The sequence below is a fragment of the Macaca nemestrina genome, chromosome 18 (genome assembly GCF_043159975.1).
Source record: "Macaca nemestrina isolate mMacNem1 chromosome 18, mMacNem.hap1, whole genome shotgun sequence".
NCBI lineage: Eukaryota > Metazoa > Chordata > Mammalia > Primates > Cercopithecidae > Macaca > Macaca nemestrina.
This window is the reverse complement of record NC_092142.1, coordinates 15748007-15765337: the sequence shown is the minus strand read 5'-3', so window position 1 is coordinate 15765337 and position 17331 is coordinate 15748007. Positions and strand designations below refer to the sequence as shown.

The 17331-nt window shown below is 46.5% G+C and overlaps 1 protein-coding gene across 6 annotated transcripts in view; it reads left to right on the top strand.

The window, feature by feature from the left end:
- The window catches only part of LOC105467913 (myosin heavy chain 11), a 152802-nt gene that overhangs the window by 70762 nt on the left and 64709 nt on the right, over window positions 1–17331 (top strand). For all 6 annotated transcript variants that reach the window (XM_071084164.1, XM_071084165.1, XM_071084163.1 and 3 more), the window contains 4 exons: window positions 635–727; window positions 4582–4645; window positions 7401–7499; window positions 11826–11969. In XM_071084164.1, coding sequence (XP_070940265.1) covers window positions 635–727; window positions 4582–4645; window positions 7401–7499; window positions 11826–11969 — 400 coding nt within the window. The remainder of the gene's footprint in view (window positions 1–634; window positions 728–4581; window positions 4646–7400; window positions 7500–11825; window positions 11970–17331) is intronic.

Here is a 17331-nt window from a genome sequence, read left to right as displayed (position 1 = left end):
CAGTCTCAGCTGCCTTTAACCCGATGAATGGAGCTCAGGCAATCTGCTTTGAAGCTTTATTCTGCAGTCTGCTAAGAGGATTCCTGGTGGGTTTTGTGCATTCCTTACTTGTCTTCTGTAGGAGACTTCAGAAAACCAGTCCTGAGAAAGGAAAAATTGCAGCTTAAAAAAGTTGCACTAAAATAATCAGAAGGAGGATTGTAGTAGTTTAACTTGAAGAAGACTGCTTGTTAAACATGGACAGCAGCACGACTGCCATGAACAGTGGGGCAGGTGGTGCACTGCACAACTCTGTGGGGCACCATTCATCATGATGTAAATGACATCACCGGCATTGTACAAGGCAGTGGCTTTGAGTGGCAGTGATGTTGTAGAGATGAGCAGGCCCTAGTCTTGAAAAAAAGTGACCTTCCTAAGGAGTAGATGTCCTAGCTGTGAGAGAGCCCAGACAGTTGCTTCTTTCCTTCTGAAATCCTCCTGTAAATCTGGACATTAGCATCGGGGTCTAAGAGGAGGTAGGAGATAGGAGAGAACCTGTGGGTTAAGGGCAGAGTTTTGTGACAACATCCATCCAAGGTAGAACTGTCAGGACCTAGGTTGCTTTCTCCAATAACTAGATGTGAATGAATTTTAGGGAGAGCTGGAAAAGCAGCTTCTACAAGCAAACCCGATTCTGGAGGCTTTCGGCAACGCCAAAACAGTCAAGAACGACAACTCCTCACGATTCGTAAGTAGCAAAGCCACGCGGGTTTTCCAGAAAAGGTTTGGTGTCATTTCCTGCCTGGGCTGCAGAGTGTTTGTGTGCGGAGGTGGGAGGGGCATCTGACCCTGGAGAGATGGGCTGTACCTTACAATCTTGCAAGAGCTCCTGCCTCTCACACTCTCATTCATTCATTCATTTACTGTTCACTCAACAAATACTGGTCAGGTGCGGTGGCTCACACCTGTAATCCCAGCACTTCGGGAGGCTGAGATGGGAGGATCACTTGAGCCCAGGGGTTCTAGACCAGCCTAGGCAACAAAGTGAGACCCCTATCTCTATTATTAAAATTTTAAAAATTATTTATTGAGCACGTGGTATGTGCTAGACCCTTACATCCAATACCATTTTATGTAGCAAAACATGAATTGAGTGCCAACTATGTACCAGGCACGCACCTTCTCCAAGAAATATTTAGTAAGTACCTACTCTGTGCAATTATTCTGGTAGGCACTTTTACATGTACCACCATTCTCTTTGTTTGTTTCTCATTTGCTGTTTTTATTAAGTGCCTGCTGTGTACCAGGCACTGAGCGAGGCTCACAGGATTGTGATGACTAGTTCAGGTATGGTTCCAGCCTTCATGAAGCTGGTTCTTCCAATTGAAGAACAGACAGTGAGTGAGGCAGGGGGTACTACCTTCCCACGCACACTCCCCCAAGCTCCAAAGCAAAAGGTTTTTGCCTGAGCCCAACAGGGGCAGGGGAACTCTGAAAGTGGGTGATTGATGTTATGTAGACAAAAATGGTTTCATTGTACAAAAGAAGCTGTTGCCTCTCTGTAGGAGGGTCAGGAAGATACTTCAGTGAGAAAAGATGAAAGAAAAATTGCCTCTGCGTTCCAGGAGTAGGGGGTCTCTGAACTGTCGCTCACTGGGATGGGGTCCCGTGAAAGACTTTGCAGAAAGCTGTGCTCTACTGAGCATATTCACATGGTGGTCCCTGACCCTGCGATCCCCAAGGCCCATTTTAGTAACAAACAATTACACGATGTCTCCTTTCCTTGCCCAAAATTAGAATCATAGATAGTATCACCTCCTACACGGATTAGATGAATACACGTCAGCGTAATACCCTAACTGTAATGTGAAGAAGAAATAACATAAGACAATTCATTTAAAAAGGGTGCATTTCAGGCCCAGCGAGGTGGCTCATGCCTGTAGTCCCAGTACTTTGGGAGACTGAGATGGGCAGATCACTTGAGCTCAAGAGTTTGAGACCAGCCTGGGCAACATGGAGAAACCCCATCTCTACAAAAATAAATAAATAAAGAAATAAAATAAAGTGCGTTTCAGCATATCAATGCTTGGGCCAGGCCACACCAACAGAAGACACAGTAAGAGACAGACACTTAGGTCTATCCACTGCGACAGCTACAAATCCAAGGAAAAGGGTCAAGTTCAGGCACTGATGATGTTGGGATGGGATTTTCCAGAATGGCAACTGACTCTCAGTGAAGCGCTGAACCAAAAGCAATCTTCTCTAGAGTCACACAGATGGGGATATTCTTATATTACAACAACATGTTAAACACTTTTTAATGCTTTTATTTAAAAGCATAAAAATCTAGGCTGGGCACAGAGTGGCTCACACCTGTAAACCCAGCACTTTGGGAGGCTGAGGTGGGAAGATCACCTGAGGTCAGGAGTTTGAGACCAGCCTGGCCAACATGGTGAAACCCTGTCTCTATTAAAAATGCAAAACTTAGCTAGGCGTGGTGACACACCCCTGTATTCCCAGCTACTTGGGAGGCTGAGGTGGGAGAATCACTTGAACCTGAGGAGATGGAGGTTGCAGCGAGCCAAAGTCACACCACTGCACTCTAACCTGGGTGACAGAGTGAGACTCCGTCTCAAAAAAAAAAGAAAAAAGAAAAAAGCATAAAAATCTAAAGGCGTAAAGGTTAGGTTCTAAGTCTAGCTAATTACAAACAGATTTTTACCTCCATGAGTGTCAGGTGAGATATTGCAAGAGTCATAAGGGATATAGACAAGGATTGGCGTCAGAGACTCTCCTGGTCATTGCAGGACTCCCAAAATATCCTTGGCCCCACTGTTCACTAACAACAGTGGCCCCCGCCATCATGTGACAAGCCAAATAATCTCTTCCACTGATTTCCAAAATCTCCATAGCAGATGTGCTGCCTCCACTGAGAAGCACTGTGTTTGCGTGTTACAATTCAGTGCAATGTTTCTAGCCCCGTCATAAATGGAAGTATAAGTACAAGACAAATCCCTAAAAACATCCTCCCCTCACTGGTGTCCCTGCCATCTTGAGAAGGAGAGTGAAGAAAGGCGCCTGGGCCTTGCCTGTGACCAGCCAGCTCTCCCTGGCTCCATTTGGGATATGGTCATCCCAAGTCACTCTACCGCATGTTTCCCGATGAGGAAAGTTTAAAGGTTTTGTCAAGGACTGAGCAAGCCTAGGGGATCGTGTCCACACACGCCAACACTTCCCACCACATTATGTCATGGTGAAGGAAATGGATGAAATCCTGTCTCGCCTATTGAGGAAACAGGAAAAGGGTTGATGCCAACAGATGGAGGATTGGATTCCATCCTTGGTTTCATGGCTTAGCTGAGGCAGGTAGATAGGGCCATCTTTGGAGATACTTGTTGAGCCTCTAGGGCCAGGGACATGACCCATTCCTGCCTAAAGGACATCCTACACAGGGCCTGCTTGGGCACTGTGGCCAATGCTACTCACCTGTCCCACAGAGGTTTCATCCATAGTTGGATGATGTGGGTGCAGCTTGTTCTGAAGCAAGGTGGGGTTTGGGGAGGGAGTCCTTTCCAGCCCCTGAATATGGAAAAACCTTCCTTCTGCTTAGGGCTCTACCTCTCAGGAGCAATGTCATGTTGGACAGTCACTTGATCTCTCTTAGTCTTAGTTTTCCCAGCTTTACAATGGGGATAGTGGGCTGGGTGTGGTAGTTTACTCCTGTAATCCCAGCACTTTGGGAGGCTGAGATGGGAGGATCGCTTGAGTGCAGGAATCTGAGACCAACCTGGGCAACACAGTGAGATCCTATCTGTACAAAAATTTTTTTAAAATTAGTTGGGTATGGTGGTGCATGCCTGTAGTCCTAGCTACTTGGGAGGCTGACGTCATGGGGAAAAGGGGATTGCTTGAGCCCAGGAGTTCAAGGTTACAGTGAGCTATGATTTCACCCCCGCACTCCAGCCTGGGTGACAGAGCAAGACCTTGTCTCCAATAAATAAATAATTTTTTTAAAAAATGGGGATAGCCAGCTGGGCGCGGTGGCTCACGCCTGTAATCCCAGCACTTTGGGAGACCAAGGCGGGCGGATCACGAGGTCAGGAGATCGAGACCATCCTGGCTAATGCGGTGAAACCCTGTCTCTACCAAAAATACAAAAATAGCCGGGCGTGCTGGGTGCCTGTAGTCCCAGCTACTCGGGAGGCTGAGGCAGGAGAATGGCGTGAACCCGGAGGCGGAGCTTGCATTGAGCTGAGATCACGTCACAGCACTCCAGCCTGGGCAATAGAGCGAGACTCCATCTCAAAAAAAAAAAAAAAAAAATGAGGATAGCCATGATGGACTATGGTCATTGCAAGAGCCAAATGAAATTGATCTGTGAACATGTTTTACACGTTCTGTTGCTGTCAGGCCTGGGGTGGTCTCAGCTCAGCAGATGTTGGTTCTGCCTGATGAGTTGACCTGTGGGGTTCTGAATGTTCGCAAGAATGCCCCCCACCGCCCCCCCCATCCTCTGTAACATCTCCCTCCTGCTTGCCCACAGCATGGGGTTAAAGGCTGAAGTTGGGCAGCAAAGCCTGAACTGTGTTTTCCTGTTGGCAGGGCAAATTCATCCGCATCAACTTCGACGTCACAGGTTACATCGTGGGAGCCAACATTGAGACCTGTATCCTTTCCCTGAGGCTGGGCCAAACGGGCACCCCTGACCCCTACCAACCTCCAGCCCAGAGGCTGGGAGAGTCCAGGAGCCACCCCTGTCTTTCCAGCCTCTTAGGTTTCTTCCAGAACAAATCTCCCCTTAACAGCAGGCATTGTGGTGCAGTGGTTATACATCTGTGGACCGGACCCCTGGTTTGAACCCCAAAGAAGCAGCCTAGCCTGCATGTGATGCTCGAATGACCTGTCCCTTAGCTGACTGACCTTGGGCTGGTTACTCCACCTGTCTGTGCCTCATCAGCAAAATGGGGATGATAACGAATGGTACCTGCCTCATAGAAATGTGAGAATAGTGTGAGTGAACTTATATAAAGCTCTAGGCACCATGCAAGGTGCAGAGTAAGGGCTGCCTACATAGTGTCTCTTGTATGATCTTCACTTCATTCTTACTCAGCCACCGTCCGAGGCCAAATTCTCGACCTGTTATCCTTTTAGAGACTTGGTCTGTGATGGGCTCCACTTCTTAGGTAGGAAATTAATGAAAACAGAGTTTACCCAGAAGAACGCTGATGTCGCAAGGAACAAGTAGAGTGTCTCTTTCATGAATCTGAGTGGTGAAGTGGAGCCAAGTTAGAAATATCTGGACGTGGGGGAACAACCAGGTCTAGAGTTTAGTGACTGATCAGCCTCAGGAGCTTTGCAGGCGGCCCTCGGGCTCAAGGGTGTGGTGTGTTCACAGCTTCCTGCGGACCACGTGCTTGGCAATGAATAGGGCCTGGGGGGTGACTTAGCGTCTTTCTGCCCCTGAGGTCTGCTGGCAGCACCTCGTGGTCCCATTTGTCCACGTTATATGCCCTGGATAAGGGGGTGGGTTGTGGAGTGGCCTCCTCTCCACTGTACTTGTCTAAGCTGCGGGGATTTGGGAAAACCACTGAAGCTCTCTCAGTTTTGCCTCAGTAAAATGGGGGTGATCGCACCTACTTTGTGGAGCTGGTGCAGTGATTAAATGAAATAATATGCATAATAGTATGCACAGCCCCTAGTATGGGGCGGGGCCCAAAGTGAGCATCTCATAGGTGGTGGCTATTGTGTTACTGTTAACGTCTTGTATGTTTCTACTTTAATCTGCCCAAACCAGCCAGGATTCCTGTCCTGCAGCTGGGAGGGCTGCCAGGCTTCGGTCAGGGCCCTTTTGTCCTGCAGCCTTGCACACTCCTCTCAGCAGTTCATTTCCTGTGTTTAGAGTGATCCCCAGGCATAGCGCTGTCCTTCAGGCCTCAGCCTTCCTTTTAGATCAGTGGTTCTGAAAGTATGTTTCCCAAACCAGCAGCATCAGCATCACTTGGGAGCTCTTTAGAAACACACATCTCAGCCGGGCACGGTGGCTCAAGCCTGTAATCCCAGCACTTTGGGAGGCCGAGGCGGGCAGATCACTTGAGGTCAGGAGTTCGAGACCAGCCTGGCCAATACGGTGAAACCCTGTCTCTACTAAAAATACAAAATTAGCCAGGCGTGGTGGCATGCACCTGTAGTCCCAGCTACTAAGGAGGCTGAGGCAGAGGAATTGCTTGAAGATGGGAGGCAGAGGTTGCAGTGAGACAAGATTGTACCACTGCACTCCAGCCTGGGTGACAGAGCAAGACTCTGGCTCAAACATATATGTATGTGTGTTCCTGTGTGTGTGTATACGTGTGTATATATTGTGTACAATACGTGTATACACGTGTGTGTATACGTATGTATACACACACACACACACACACATATATATATATGAAATGCACACCTTAGGCCCTGCCCCAGGTCTGCTGAATCACATGTTGGAGGGTGGAGCCCAGCAAGCTGGGTTTGAATAAGCCCTCTAGGAATTTTGACACACCATGAGAAAGTCTGAGAATCACTGCTTTCCAGCTAGGACATGGGCTGTGGTAGCCCAGGCACTGCTAGCTGGGTTTAGGACTTGAAGAAGACAAGGTCTGCTCATCCAGCCCCATCATCCCGCAGCATCACACTTACTGCTGTGGAAATCGACCCAGTACAGTAGCCCAGCCTCCTAGTTGTCCTCTTCCATCACCCCAGACCCTGGGATCTCCATGCCACCCTCACCTGCCTTCCCCTCTGCTGTCCCTCCTGCCACCCTCCATGGCAGAGCAGCTCTCCTGAAATTAATTAGTATAGCATGTTTATGGTCTCTCTCCCCTCCGTCCCATGAGACCCCACTCTTGGAACAGAGGGCATGGAAGACCGCTTTGCCACTTGCTAGCTGTATCATCTTGAGAAAGGACCTCCCTTCTCTGAACCTCAGTTTCCCCTTCATGAAAACACCAATAATAGTTGCACTTACTTCCTAGCATACTGTGTGAGGCTTCAGTGAGACAATTTATATCCATCATTTCACATAGGAATGAATCATAAATCATAGAGGGTGTCATTATTTGCATTCTGTAATGTCTGAAGACAGCTCACTTTAAAGAAGATTTGCTGGTGATGGCTGTTAGGGGAACATCTCATTACCATCTTCCTGGGGTCTTTCTATGCTTTGTCTTTTCACTCTATTCCCCTCCCTTCTTTCTGCATCTGAGGTCTGCTGGCAGCACCTAGTGGTTCCATTTGTCTGTAGGGGTGATGGTCAAAGTTAGACATTACCAATCCCTGGGGCAGAACTGGAAAGTCATCCCGTGTGAATTGGGTATGATAGAGATGGATGTGGAAGACCAGAAGAACACTCGCAGTATCCCCAGAATCCCTAACTCCCTCCAAACCAGATCTGCTGGAAAAATCACGGGCAATTCGCCAAGCCAGAGACGAGAGGACGTTCCACATCTTTTACTACATGATTGCTGGAGCCAAGGAGAAGATGAAAAGTAAGTGACTAGCAATGACGTGTGATTGGAAGGCTTGAGCCTTCCCTTTCATCAGAATCCGAGGTTAAGGGATTGGCTATTAAAACAGTCTCAGATCCTGCCAGAAAGGACCATGTCTGTGAGTGACAGATGAGCAGTTCTTCATCTCCTCCCAGTGAGTGAGTGTGGCTTTTGTTCAGTCATTCTCATTTACTGACCACCTACTATGTAACATAGTAGCCATCAACTCCAATTAGACATTAGATCATTAATGATTCATGTCTAATTAGACCAGAGAGCATCAAGTCCAACTAGACACAATCGGTGCCTTCAAGGAAAGGGAGAAAGACATTTACTTTACTCGCCAATTTATAAAACTTGCAAGTATAAAAGATACATTCTGGTTTTATAAGGAATTTGCAGGGCCAGCGGGGCTAAGCACTTTTCATTATACATGTTTTGCCAGTGACTTTGTAGAACAGGGGTCAAAACTTTTCCTGTAAAAGGCCAGATAATAAATCTTTAGGCTTTGCAGGCCACACAGCTTCTGTCACAGCTATTCAACTCTGCACTGTAATGCAAAAGCAGCCACAGGCAACACATATACCAATGAGCACAGGCAACAGATAAACCGAGGTGTGCAGGCAACACGTAAACCAATGAGCACAGGCAACACATAAACCGAAGTATGCAGGCAACACGTAAACCAATGAGCACAGGCAACACATAAACCAGTGAGTGCAGATGCGTCACTGTGTTACAATAAAACTTTATTTACAAAAACAGGCAGTGTGCAGAAGTTTGCCGACCTCTGTTGTAGGGAAAAATGTTTTTTATGTAAATACAATACACTGTACAACAGACTCCAGTAGGAAGTTATGAGTTCAGTTCTGGACATGCAGTTGTTTACTACTAAAAATATATACAAATCACATAGCTTAAAAAAGGAATGGATCAGTCACTACCTGTCCGTAGTAGAGTCTACGTATTTGTAATAAGTTTTAAGTCTGAAATTTTATGGGAATAATACAGACTTTGCTTCCCATCTCTTTTGTGGCCCGAGTGTAGTTATTTTGGTTAAGACAGTTACCAAAAGGATCTGTGTGAGCTCAGAACTTCGCTGTGTTGGAGTGTATTACAGAGCTCAGCTACGGGGGTGGCGTTTTCCATTATTTAAATTTCCAGGGTGGGGCGCAGTGGTTCATGGCTGTAATCCCACACTTTGGGAGGCAGAGGCGGGTGGATTACCTAAGGTCAGGAGTTTGAGACCAGCTTGGCCAAGATAGTGAAACCCTGTCTCCCCAAAAATACAAAAATTAGCCAGGTGTGGTGACTGGCGCCTGTAATCCCAGCTACTCGGGAGGCTGAGGCAGGAGAATCGCTTGAACCTAGAAGGTGGAGCTTGCAGTGAGCTGAGATTGCAACACTGCACTCCAGCCTGGGTGACAGAGTCAGACTCTGTCTCAAAAAAATAAAAATAAGTTTCCTTAATGGCTGGCTTTCTGGAACATAGGATATGAGGTGGAGCACTTTTTGGTAAAGGGGGTATGCTGAATGTATGTTATATACCAGCAAACATGGTACATTAGCAGTTACAGTGCAGGACCCTGTGGAATGGGCCAGGGAAAAATATTGACATTCCTCTTCCTTTTATTTGGCACGAAAGAAAACAGTTTGGTTGTCTGGTAACTTGGGTTCCAGTTTTGTGCTTTGCCTCTGGTCTTCCAGAAATGGGCAAGTATAGGACTCACAGCTAAATTCCCGGGGGCCCTTTGTATTCTAGATGATAGAACTGGAAAGATGTTGGGCTTGTAGACAGAACCAAATATTCCTAAAAGCATCCAAACTCGGGATAATGAAGTCTTGGCAAAGACCTCAATCCTCGTGACTTGAATCAGGCATTTCAAGTTAATCCAAAAGTTTGAGTTAACTGGTGTCTTGGGTCAATTTAACCTCGAGTTTATCAAGCAGCTTCCAAGTGACTTGACCCATAAAAGGCCTTTATTTTAAAAGAAAAATATCTTGCTGACGTCTTTCCAAAAGTATAACCAAATCCAACCTAATTAACGATTGATCTGGAAGAGGATCTTTGATGTATTGGAGGGTATAATAAAAGCAAATGGTGCAGGAGAAAGAAAGGCAATTATAAAGCTGAGGGTCGGGGAGAAGCCGAACAACAACAAAGGAAATGTAATCATAGGATACAGTTTTACAGAGAATATCTAATTAATGTCATAATATAAACAGGGAGTTGGCAAACTGTTTTCACTAAAGGATCAGTAGTAAACATTTTAGACTTTAAGGACCACATGGCCTCTGTTGCAACTACTAGCTCTGTTGTAAGAAAGCAGCCGTGAGAAATAAACAAGGACATCAGAGCGGCTGTGTTGCAATAAAACTTTATTTACACAAACAACAGGGGACCGGATTTGCCAATCCATGATATAAGCCTTATGTATTAATTCAACTAAAAATAGCTGGAGGTGGCTGGGCACGGTGGCTCACACCTGTAATCCCAGCACTTTGGGAAGCTGAGGCGGGTGGATCACCTGATGTCAGGAGTTTGAGACTAGCCTAGCCAACATGGTGAAATCCCATCTCTACTAAAAATACAACAAATTAGCTAGGTGTGTTGGTGGGTGCCTGTAATCCCAGCTACTCGAGAGGCAGGAGAATTGCTTAAACCCGGCAGGCAGAGGTTGCAGTGAGCCAAGATCGCACCACTGCACTCCAGCCTGAGCAACAAGAGTGAAACTCCCTCTCAAAAAAAAAAAAAAAAAAAAGCTGGGAGAAAGGAAAGGTTGTATAAGAAAGCTACATGTTTGCCTGCCATAGCAGGAAGTTACTAGATATTATCTAAACTTGACATATCCGGAAATCGCCTATTACAGTGACTGTGCTTTACCTCTGGTCTTCCAATAGGCCAAAATCGCCTATTTTGGCACCGAGGACTGGTTTCCTGGAAGAAAATTTTTCCACAGATTGGGTGGGGGGGGGTGGCAGGGATGGTTTCGGGATGATTCAAGTGTATTACATTTACTGTGCACTTTATTATTACATTGTAATATGTAATGAAATAATTATACTACTCGCCATAACATAGAATCATTGGGAGCTTGTTTTCCTGTGGTCTCATCGAGGGGTGATGGGGGACAGTGACAGATTATCAGGCATTAGAGTCTTATAAGGAGCACACAGGCGCGGTTCTCGATAGGGTTTGCGCTCCCATGAGAATCTAATGCTGCCGCTGATCTGATGGGAAACCGAGCTCAGGCAGTGATGCAAGCGATGGGCAGCGGCTGTAAATACGGATGATGCTTCACTCGCTCACCTGCTGCTCACCTCCTGCTGCGCGGCCCAGTTCCTAACATGGACCGGTACTGGTCTGTGGCCTGTGGGTTGGGGAACCCTTGGCCTATTATATATAATACATAATGGTATATACATTATAATAGGTTAGTATATATAGCAAGCCTATTCTACAGAGAGATAGTGATAACCGCCAGAAAAAAAGCAGCTAAAAGAGCTAAAAAGCAGGTATTATGGAGTAAGGTAGGAGTTGGAGAAGGGATGTGACTGGCGAATGCTATTTTTCATTATAAACCTTTAGTAGTCGTTGATTTTTAAAACTCATGTGCCTGTTTGAATTTGATAAAAATTTCATAAATAGATGAACAAGGCCAGGTGTGGTGGCTCACGTCTGTAATCCCAGAACTTTGAGAGGTCGAGATGGGTGGATCACCTGAGGTCAGGAGTTCAAGACTAGTGTGGTCAACATGGTGAAACCCCATCTCTACTAAAAACACAAAAATTAGCCAGGCATGGTGGCGGGCGCCTGTAATCCCAGCTACTCGGGAGGTTGAGGCAGGAGAATCGCTTGAATCTGGGAGGAGGAGGTTGCATGAACTGAGATCACACCAGTGCACTCCAGCCTGGATGACAGAGTAAGACTCCGTCTCAAAAGAAAAAAAAAAAAAATGAGTAAAGGTCAATCTAACTCGTCTGACAGCTTTGTCTCTGAAGGCAGGGTGCCTCTGGACAATTGAGGTAAAGGCATCCCTTCCTCCAGGTAGATGCAACTTCATGCCAGGGATTCTGGCTTAGCAAGCAGAACCAAGGCTGGATATCAGCTGCAGTCACTGGAGCAGTGCACAACCTGCACCACTGTGCAAGGCTAGCAGTGGTTGGTATGGTTGTCTACATGATGATGCATGAGGATTTTAAATGGTCCAAGCCTTGAGAAAGGGAAAGGAATTATGATGGCCCAGACCCTTGACCAGATCTCCATCTCATGTTGAAATTAGAAGCGTGTCTTGTTGACCCTGAGCCCTCTTCCTCTCCTTCTAGGTGACTTGCTTTTGGAGGGCTTCAACAACTACACCTTCCTCTCCAATGGCTTTGTGCCCATCCCAGCAGCCCAGGATGATGAGATGTTCCAGGAAACCTTGGAGGCCATGGCGATCATGGGTTTCAGCGAGGAGGAGCAGCTATGTAAGCCTCACACCTTGAATCTGGAGGGTAGCCTGCCTGGGTACCAGTAGAACCTGTTAAGAATTCTTCTCTGGTCAGGACAGATTTCTGCTCTCTGAATTCCCCACTTTCCATTAAAAAAGAAAAAAAGGAGGAAAATGAATTTCATTCTAGGTGGTTTGTTTGTGTTTTGTGTTGTAGAAAAGTGGCTGTATAACTAGGACTCTTTTAGTTGCAAGTAACCCAAGCTGGCTTAAACCAAAGGGAAAGTGACTAACTCACAATGTTGAAAAGTGCAGAGAGGTTGGGCGCAGTGGCTCAGGCCTGTAAACTCAGCGCTTTGGGAGGCCAAGGTGGGCAGATCACTTTAGGTCAGGAGTTCGAGACCAACCTGGTCAATATGGTGAAACCCTGTCTCTACTAAAAATACAAAAAAATTAGCCAGGGATGGTGGTGCACACTTGTAGTCCTAGCTACTCGGGAGGCTGAGGTGGGAGGATTGCTTGAACCCAGAAGGCAGAGATTGCAGTGACCCAAAATCATGCCACTCCACTCCAGCTTAGAAGATGGAGCTAGACTCCATCTCAAAAAAAAAAAAAAAAAAAAAAAAGTTCAGGAATTCAAGCTTCAGGTATAGTGAGATCTAGTTGCTCAAAAGATGTTTCTAGAACCTAATTTGTCTTCTATCTCTCTCTTGACTACATTGTCTCTCTATAGGATGCAGTTTGTTGACAGCGACATGGCTGGGTTCCAGCCCTTAAATTCTTTGAGTTTATGTCTAAAGAACAGAGTAGATTCCCGGCTTAACTTCCTGAACGGAGTGTCATTGACTCTGACTGGTTGATATGCACATTCCTGAGCTATGCAACATAGGCAGGGTTGTGGAAAGCACAGGGTGGTTTCATTATGGTCCCTAAGAATGGATTCTTGGAGCTGAAGATAGAGATGTTGGCTTCATCAGGAACATGTGGGAGGGGGAGTGATCGAGGCAGTGGTTTTACTCAGGCTCTTCCTGGAGGGGTTGCTCTGGTGATCGATTGATATTGATCAAAATCACCCAACCAATGGCCAAGAAACATACTGGGTCTTGAGAACAGGACAGCTCAGAAAGAAATACTTGTTCAGGACACTGTGTTTTCAGAAACACTTTTCCTTCTGGGTTAGATATGCCTCAGTGTTCAAGGTTAATCTCTTTTGGGAATACCAGGACAGAATTGTGGAAAGTTTCCCCTCCTTCCCACGCCTACGCCCGTTTGGAGCCCCAGAATAGCACTGAGGTTGCTGAAATGCTACATTTGGGGAGGGGCAGCTCCTCCGAAGATAACTTGGGGTCTAGAAAAATAAGACTCTATGGGTCGGTTGACAAATGGGTGGTATGTGTGGGTCTCGGCCAGGGTCCCACATCAGAATCTAGTGCTGATAGCTTCCTTGTCTGAATGACATAGGCTCTCCAAGAATGATTCATTTTATTTAGGATGGGTCAGTTTTGCTTCTGATCTTGCTTTTAAATAACAATGAACAATGGTTAAGTATTTGCTGTGTGCCAGACATTTACTAAATCCTTTTTTCTTAATGTACTAGACTGTTCAGTATAGTTTTATTTAAATAATAAAAAGCTGGAACAGGCTGGGCACAGTGGCTCATGCCTGTAATCCCAGCATTTTGAGACACTGAGGCAGGAGGATTGCTTGAGCCCAGGAGTTTGAAACCAGCCTGGACAACATAGTGAGACTCTGTCTCTACAAAGAAATAAAGAAAACAGAAAAAAAAACTGGAACAAACTAAAATAGGTTGATTGATACAGAGTTTATTAAATTATCGTCTATTCTTGTGAAAGAAAACAATGAGATCATTTAAATTGTGTTTTGGCACCGGGCGCGGTGGCTCACGCCTGTAATCCCAGCACTTTGGGAGGCCAAGACAGGCGGATCACGAGGTCAGGAGATCGAGACCATCCTGGCTAACACGGTGAAACCCCGTCTCTACTGAAAATACAAAAAAACTAGCCGTGCATAGTGGCGGGCGCCTGTAGTCCCAGCTACTCAGGAGGCTGGGGCAGGAGAATGGCATGAACCCGGGAGGCAGAGCTTGCAGTGAGCTGAGATCACGCCACCGCACTCCAGCCTGAGCGACTGAGCAAGACTCCGTCTCTAATAATAATAATAATAATAATAATAATAATAATAAATAAATTGTGTTTTGTTGGGCATGGTGGCTCACGCCTGTAATTCCAGCACTTTGAGAGGCCAAGGCAGGCAGATCACTTGAGGTCGAGTTCGAGACCAACCTGGGCAACATGGCAAGACTCTTTCTCTACAAATAATACAAAAAATTAACCGGGTGTGGTGGTGCACATCTGTAGTCCCAGCTGCTTGGGGGACTGAGGCAGGAAGATCACTTGAGCCCAGGAGGTCAAAGCTGCAGTGAGCTGAGATAACGCCACTCTGTCACCTAGGCTGGAGTACAGTGGCGCAATCTCAGCTCCTTGCACCCTCTGCTTTGCAGGCTCAAGCAGTCCTCCCACCTCAGCCTCTCAAGTCATGGAGACTATAGGCATGTGCTACCATGCCTGGCTAATTTTTGATTTTAGGGTTTTTGTTTTGTTTTGTTTGAGATGGAGGCTCGCTATCGTCACCCAGGCTGGAGTGCGGTGGCACGAACTCGGCTCACTGCAACCTCTGCCTCCTGGGTTCAGGCAATTCTCCTGGCTCAGCCTCCTGAGTAGCTGGGATTACAGGAGCCCACCACCATGCCCTGCTAATTTTTTGTGTATTTTTATTGGAGACTGGGTCTCATCATGTTGGCCAGGCTGGTTTTAAACTCCTGACCTCAGATGATCCACCCGGCTTGGCCTCCCAAAGTGCTGGGATTGCAGGCATCAGCCACCGTGCCTGACCTGGGGTTTTTTTGGTTTGGTTGGGTTTTGTTGGGTTTCGTTTTTGGAGGGGTGAGTAGAGACAAGGCTTCACCATGTTATCCAGTATTCTCTAGTCTTGAACTCCTGGGCTCAATCAGCCCGCCTTGGCCTCCCAAAGTGCTGGGATTACAGGCGTGAGCCATCATGCCCAGCCCCCAGTGTTCTCAGTGTACATTGGCACTTGCTAATTTCCCCTTTAACCACAGAGACCAGACCCCAGGCCCAGCACCTTCAGCAGGCCAAAGAATCTAGCTAGAATTTGGTAATACTGTTTTCCTTGTAGTTATATTTATAATTGCCATCTATTCATGGCAAGTGAAGATTATTTTTCACTTAAGATAGAGAAAGTTTTCTATTAAAATAAATGTAAGGAGAGAGAAGGAGGTAAATTTAAAGAAAATGGTTAAGCAAATAATGGAGCAGATGGTACACAGAGCAAGCATTCAGATGACGGCATGCGAATAACCAACTCTCATGGGAACCACCTTAGTCCCAAATGTACACCAACCCCATTTATAAACCAAGAGCTACTTCCAAACCCTCCATTAAGGGGCCTATGGAGAAGTGGGTGGGTCAGGTTCCAGGCTGGAGCTTCTCGAGGCTCCAGGTGACCAGGGGAGACCAGGATTTTCCCCACCACATTGGGTTCTACAGCCTTGAACTCCCGGGCTCAAGATATCCTCATGCACCACCATGCCTGGCTAATTTTTTTTTTTTTTTTTTTTTGAGATGGAGTCTCACTCTCTCGCCCAGGCTAGAGTGCAGTGGCTTGATCTTGGCTCACTGCAAGCTCCGCCTCCCAGGTTCACGCCATTCTCCCGCCTCAGCCTCCGAGTAGCTGGGACTGCAGGTGCCCACCACCACGCCCGGCTAATTTTGTTTTTGTATTTTTAGTAGAGACGGGGTTTCACCGTGTTAACCAGGATGGTATCAATCTCCTGACCTTGTGATCTGCCCACCTCAGCCTCCCAAAGTGCTGGGATTACAGGTGTGAGCCACCATGCCCAGCCCATGCCTGGCTAATTTTTTAATTTTTTGTAGAGTCAGGAACATAGACCAGCTATGTTGTCCAGGCTGGTCTTGAACTCCTAGTCTCAAGCAATCCCCCTGCCTCAGCCTCCCAAATCCTTGGGATTACAGCCATGAGCCACCATGCCTGGCCTGGTTAAACTGTTTCTAACATATTAGAAAAAACACCTAATTTTTAAGATGAAAAATAAAATCACCTAAATCGTCCATCCTGTGTACCCCTGGTGGTACACATGTCTGGTGTTGGAAAGCCCTGTTTCCTATTCCTCAGCAAGAAGAGAGGTGTAAGGCCACTGTATAAAATGAGCACAAACTTGATGTCTTAAAACAACAGGAATTTATTCTCTCCCAGTTCTGGAGGCCAGGGTTCTGAAATCAAGGTGTCGGCAGGAGCCGGGCATAATGGCTCATGCCTCTAATCCCAGCACTTTGGGAGGCTGAGGTGAGAGGATCATTTGAGGCCAGGGGTTCAAGACCAGTCTGGGCAATATAGCAAGACCCCTTGTCTACTAAAAATTAAAAAAAAAAATTTTTTTTTTTAAGAGATAAGATGTTTTCCTTCTGGAGGCCCTGAGGGAGATCTGTTCCTTGCCTCTGCCCTGGCTTCTGGTGGCTCGGGCTGTTCCTGGCTTTTCCTTGGCTTGTCTCACTCCAGTCTCTGCCTCCTCCTTCATGTGGCATTCTAGTTTGTGGATCTTCTCTTCTGTCCATTATAAAGACACTTGACATTAAATGTAGGGCCCACCAGGTTAATCCGAGATGACCTCATTTTGAGATCTTTTACTTGATTCCATCTGCAAAGACCTTTTATTTCCAAATTAGGCCACATTCAGGCTGGACACGGTGGCTCATGCCTGTAATCCCAGCTCTCAGGGAGGCAGAGGCAGGAGGAGAGCTTGAGCCCAGGAGTTCGAGACCTGCCTGGGTAATATAGTGAGACCCTGTTCCCCACAAAAAGGAAAAAAAATAAGTGTTACTCCCACAAATTAGGCCATATTCACAGGTTCCAGGTGGATATATTTTAGAAGGACCAACATTCAACCTAATATAGGTGGCTTCTGCTCTTTACCCCCTACTGGCCTACTGGGCCAGGCCCTGGCTCAGCATCTTATAGGACCTAAACTTCATGAAGTGGATTCTACTGTTACCATCTCCATTTTGCAGATAGAGAAACTGAGGCTCATGGGACTTATTGAGATGCATGTAGAGTCTCTATCCTCTATCCATTCATGATTCATCCATCCATCCATCCTCTATTCATCCATCTATCCTCAACTCATCCTTCCATCACTCATCCACCCATCACCCATCCATCCATCCATCCATCCATCTACCCATCTACCCACCCATCCATTCATCCTTGAACTCATCCTCTATACATTTATTCATCATTCATCCCCCCTCCATCTGCCATCCATCCATCTCCCTCCCTCCCTA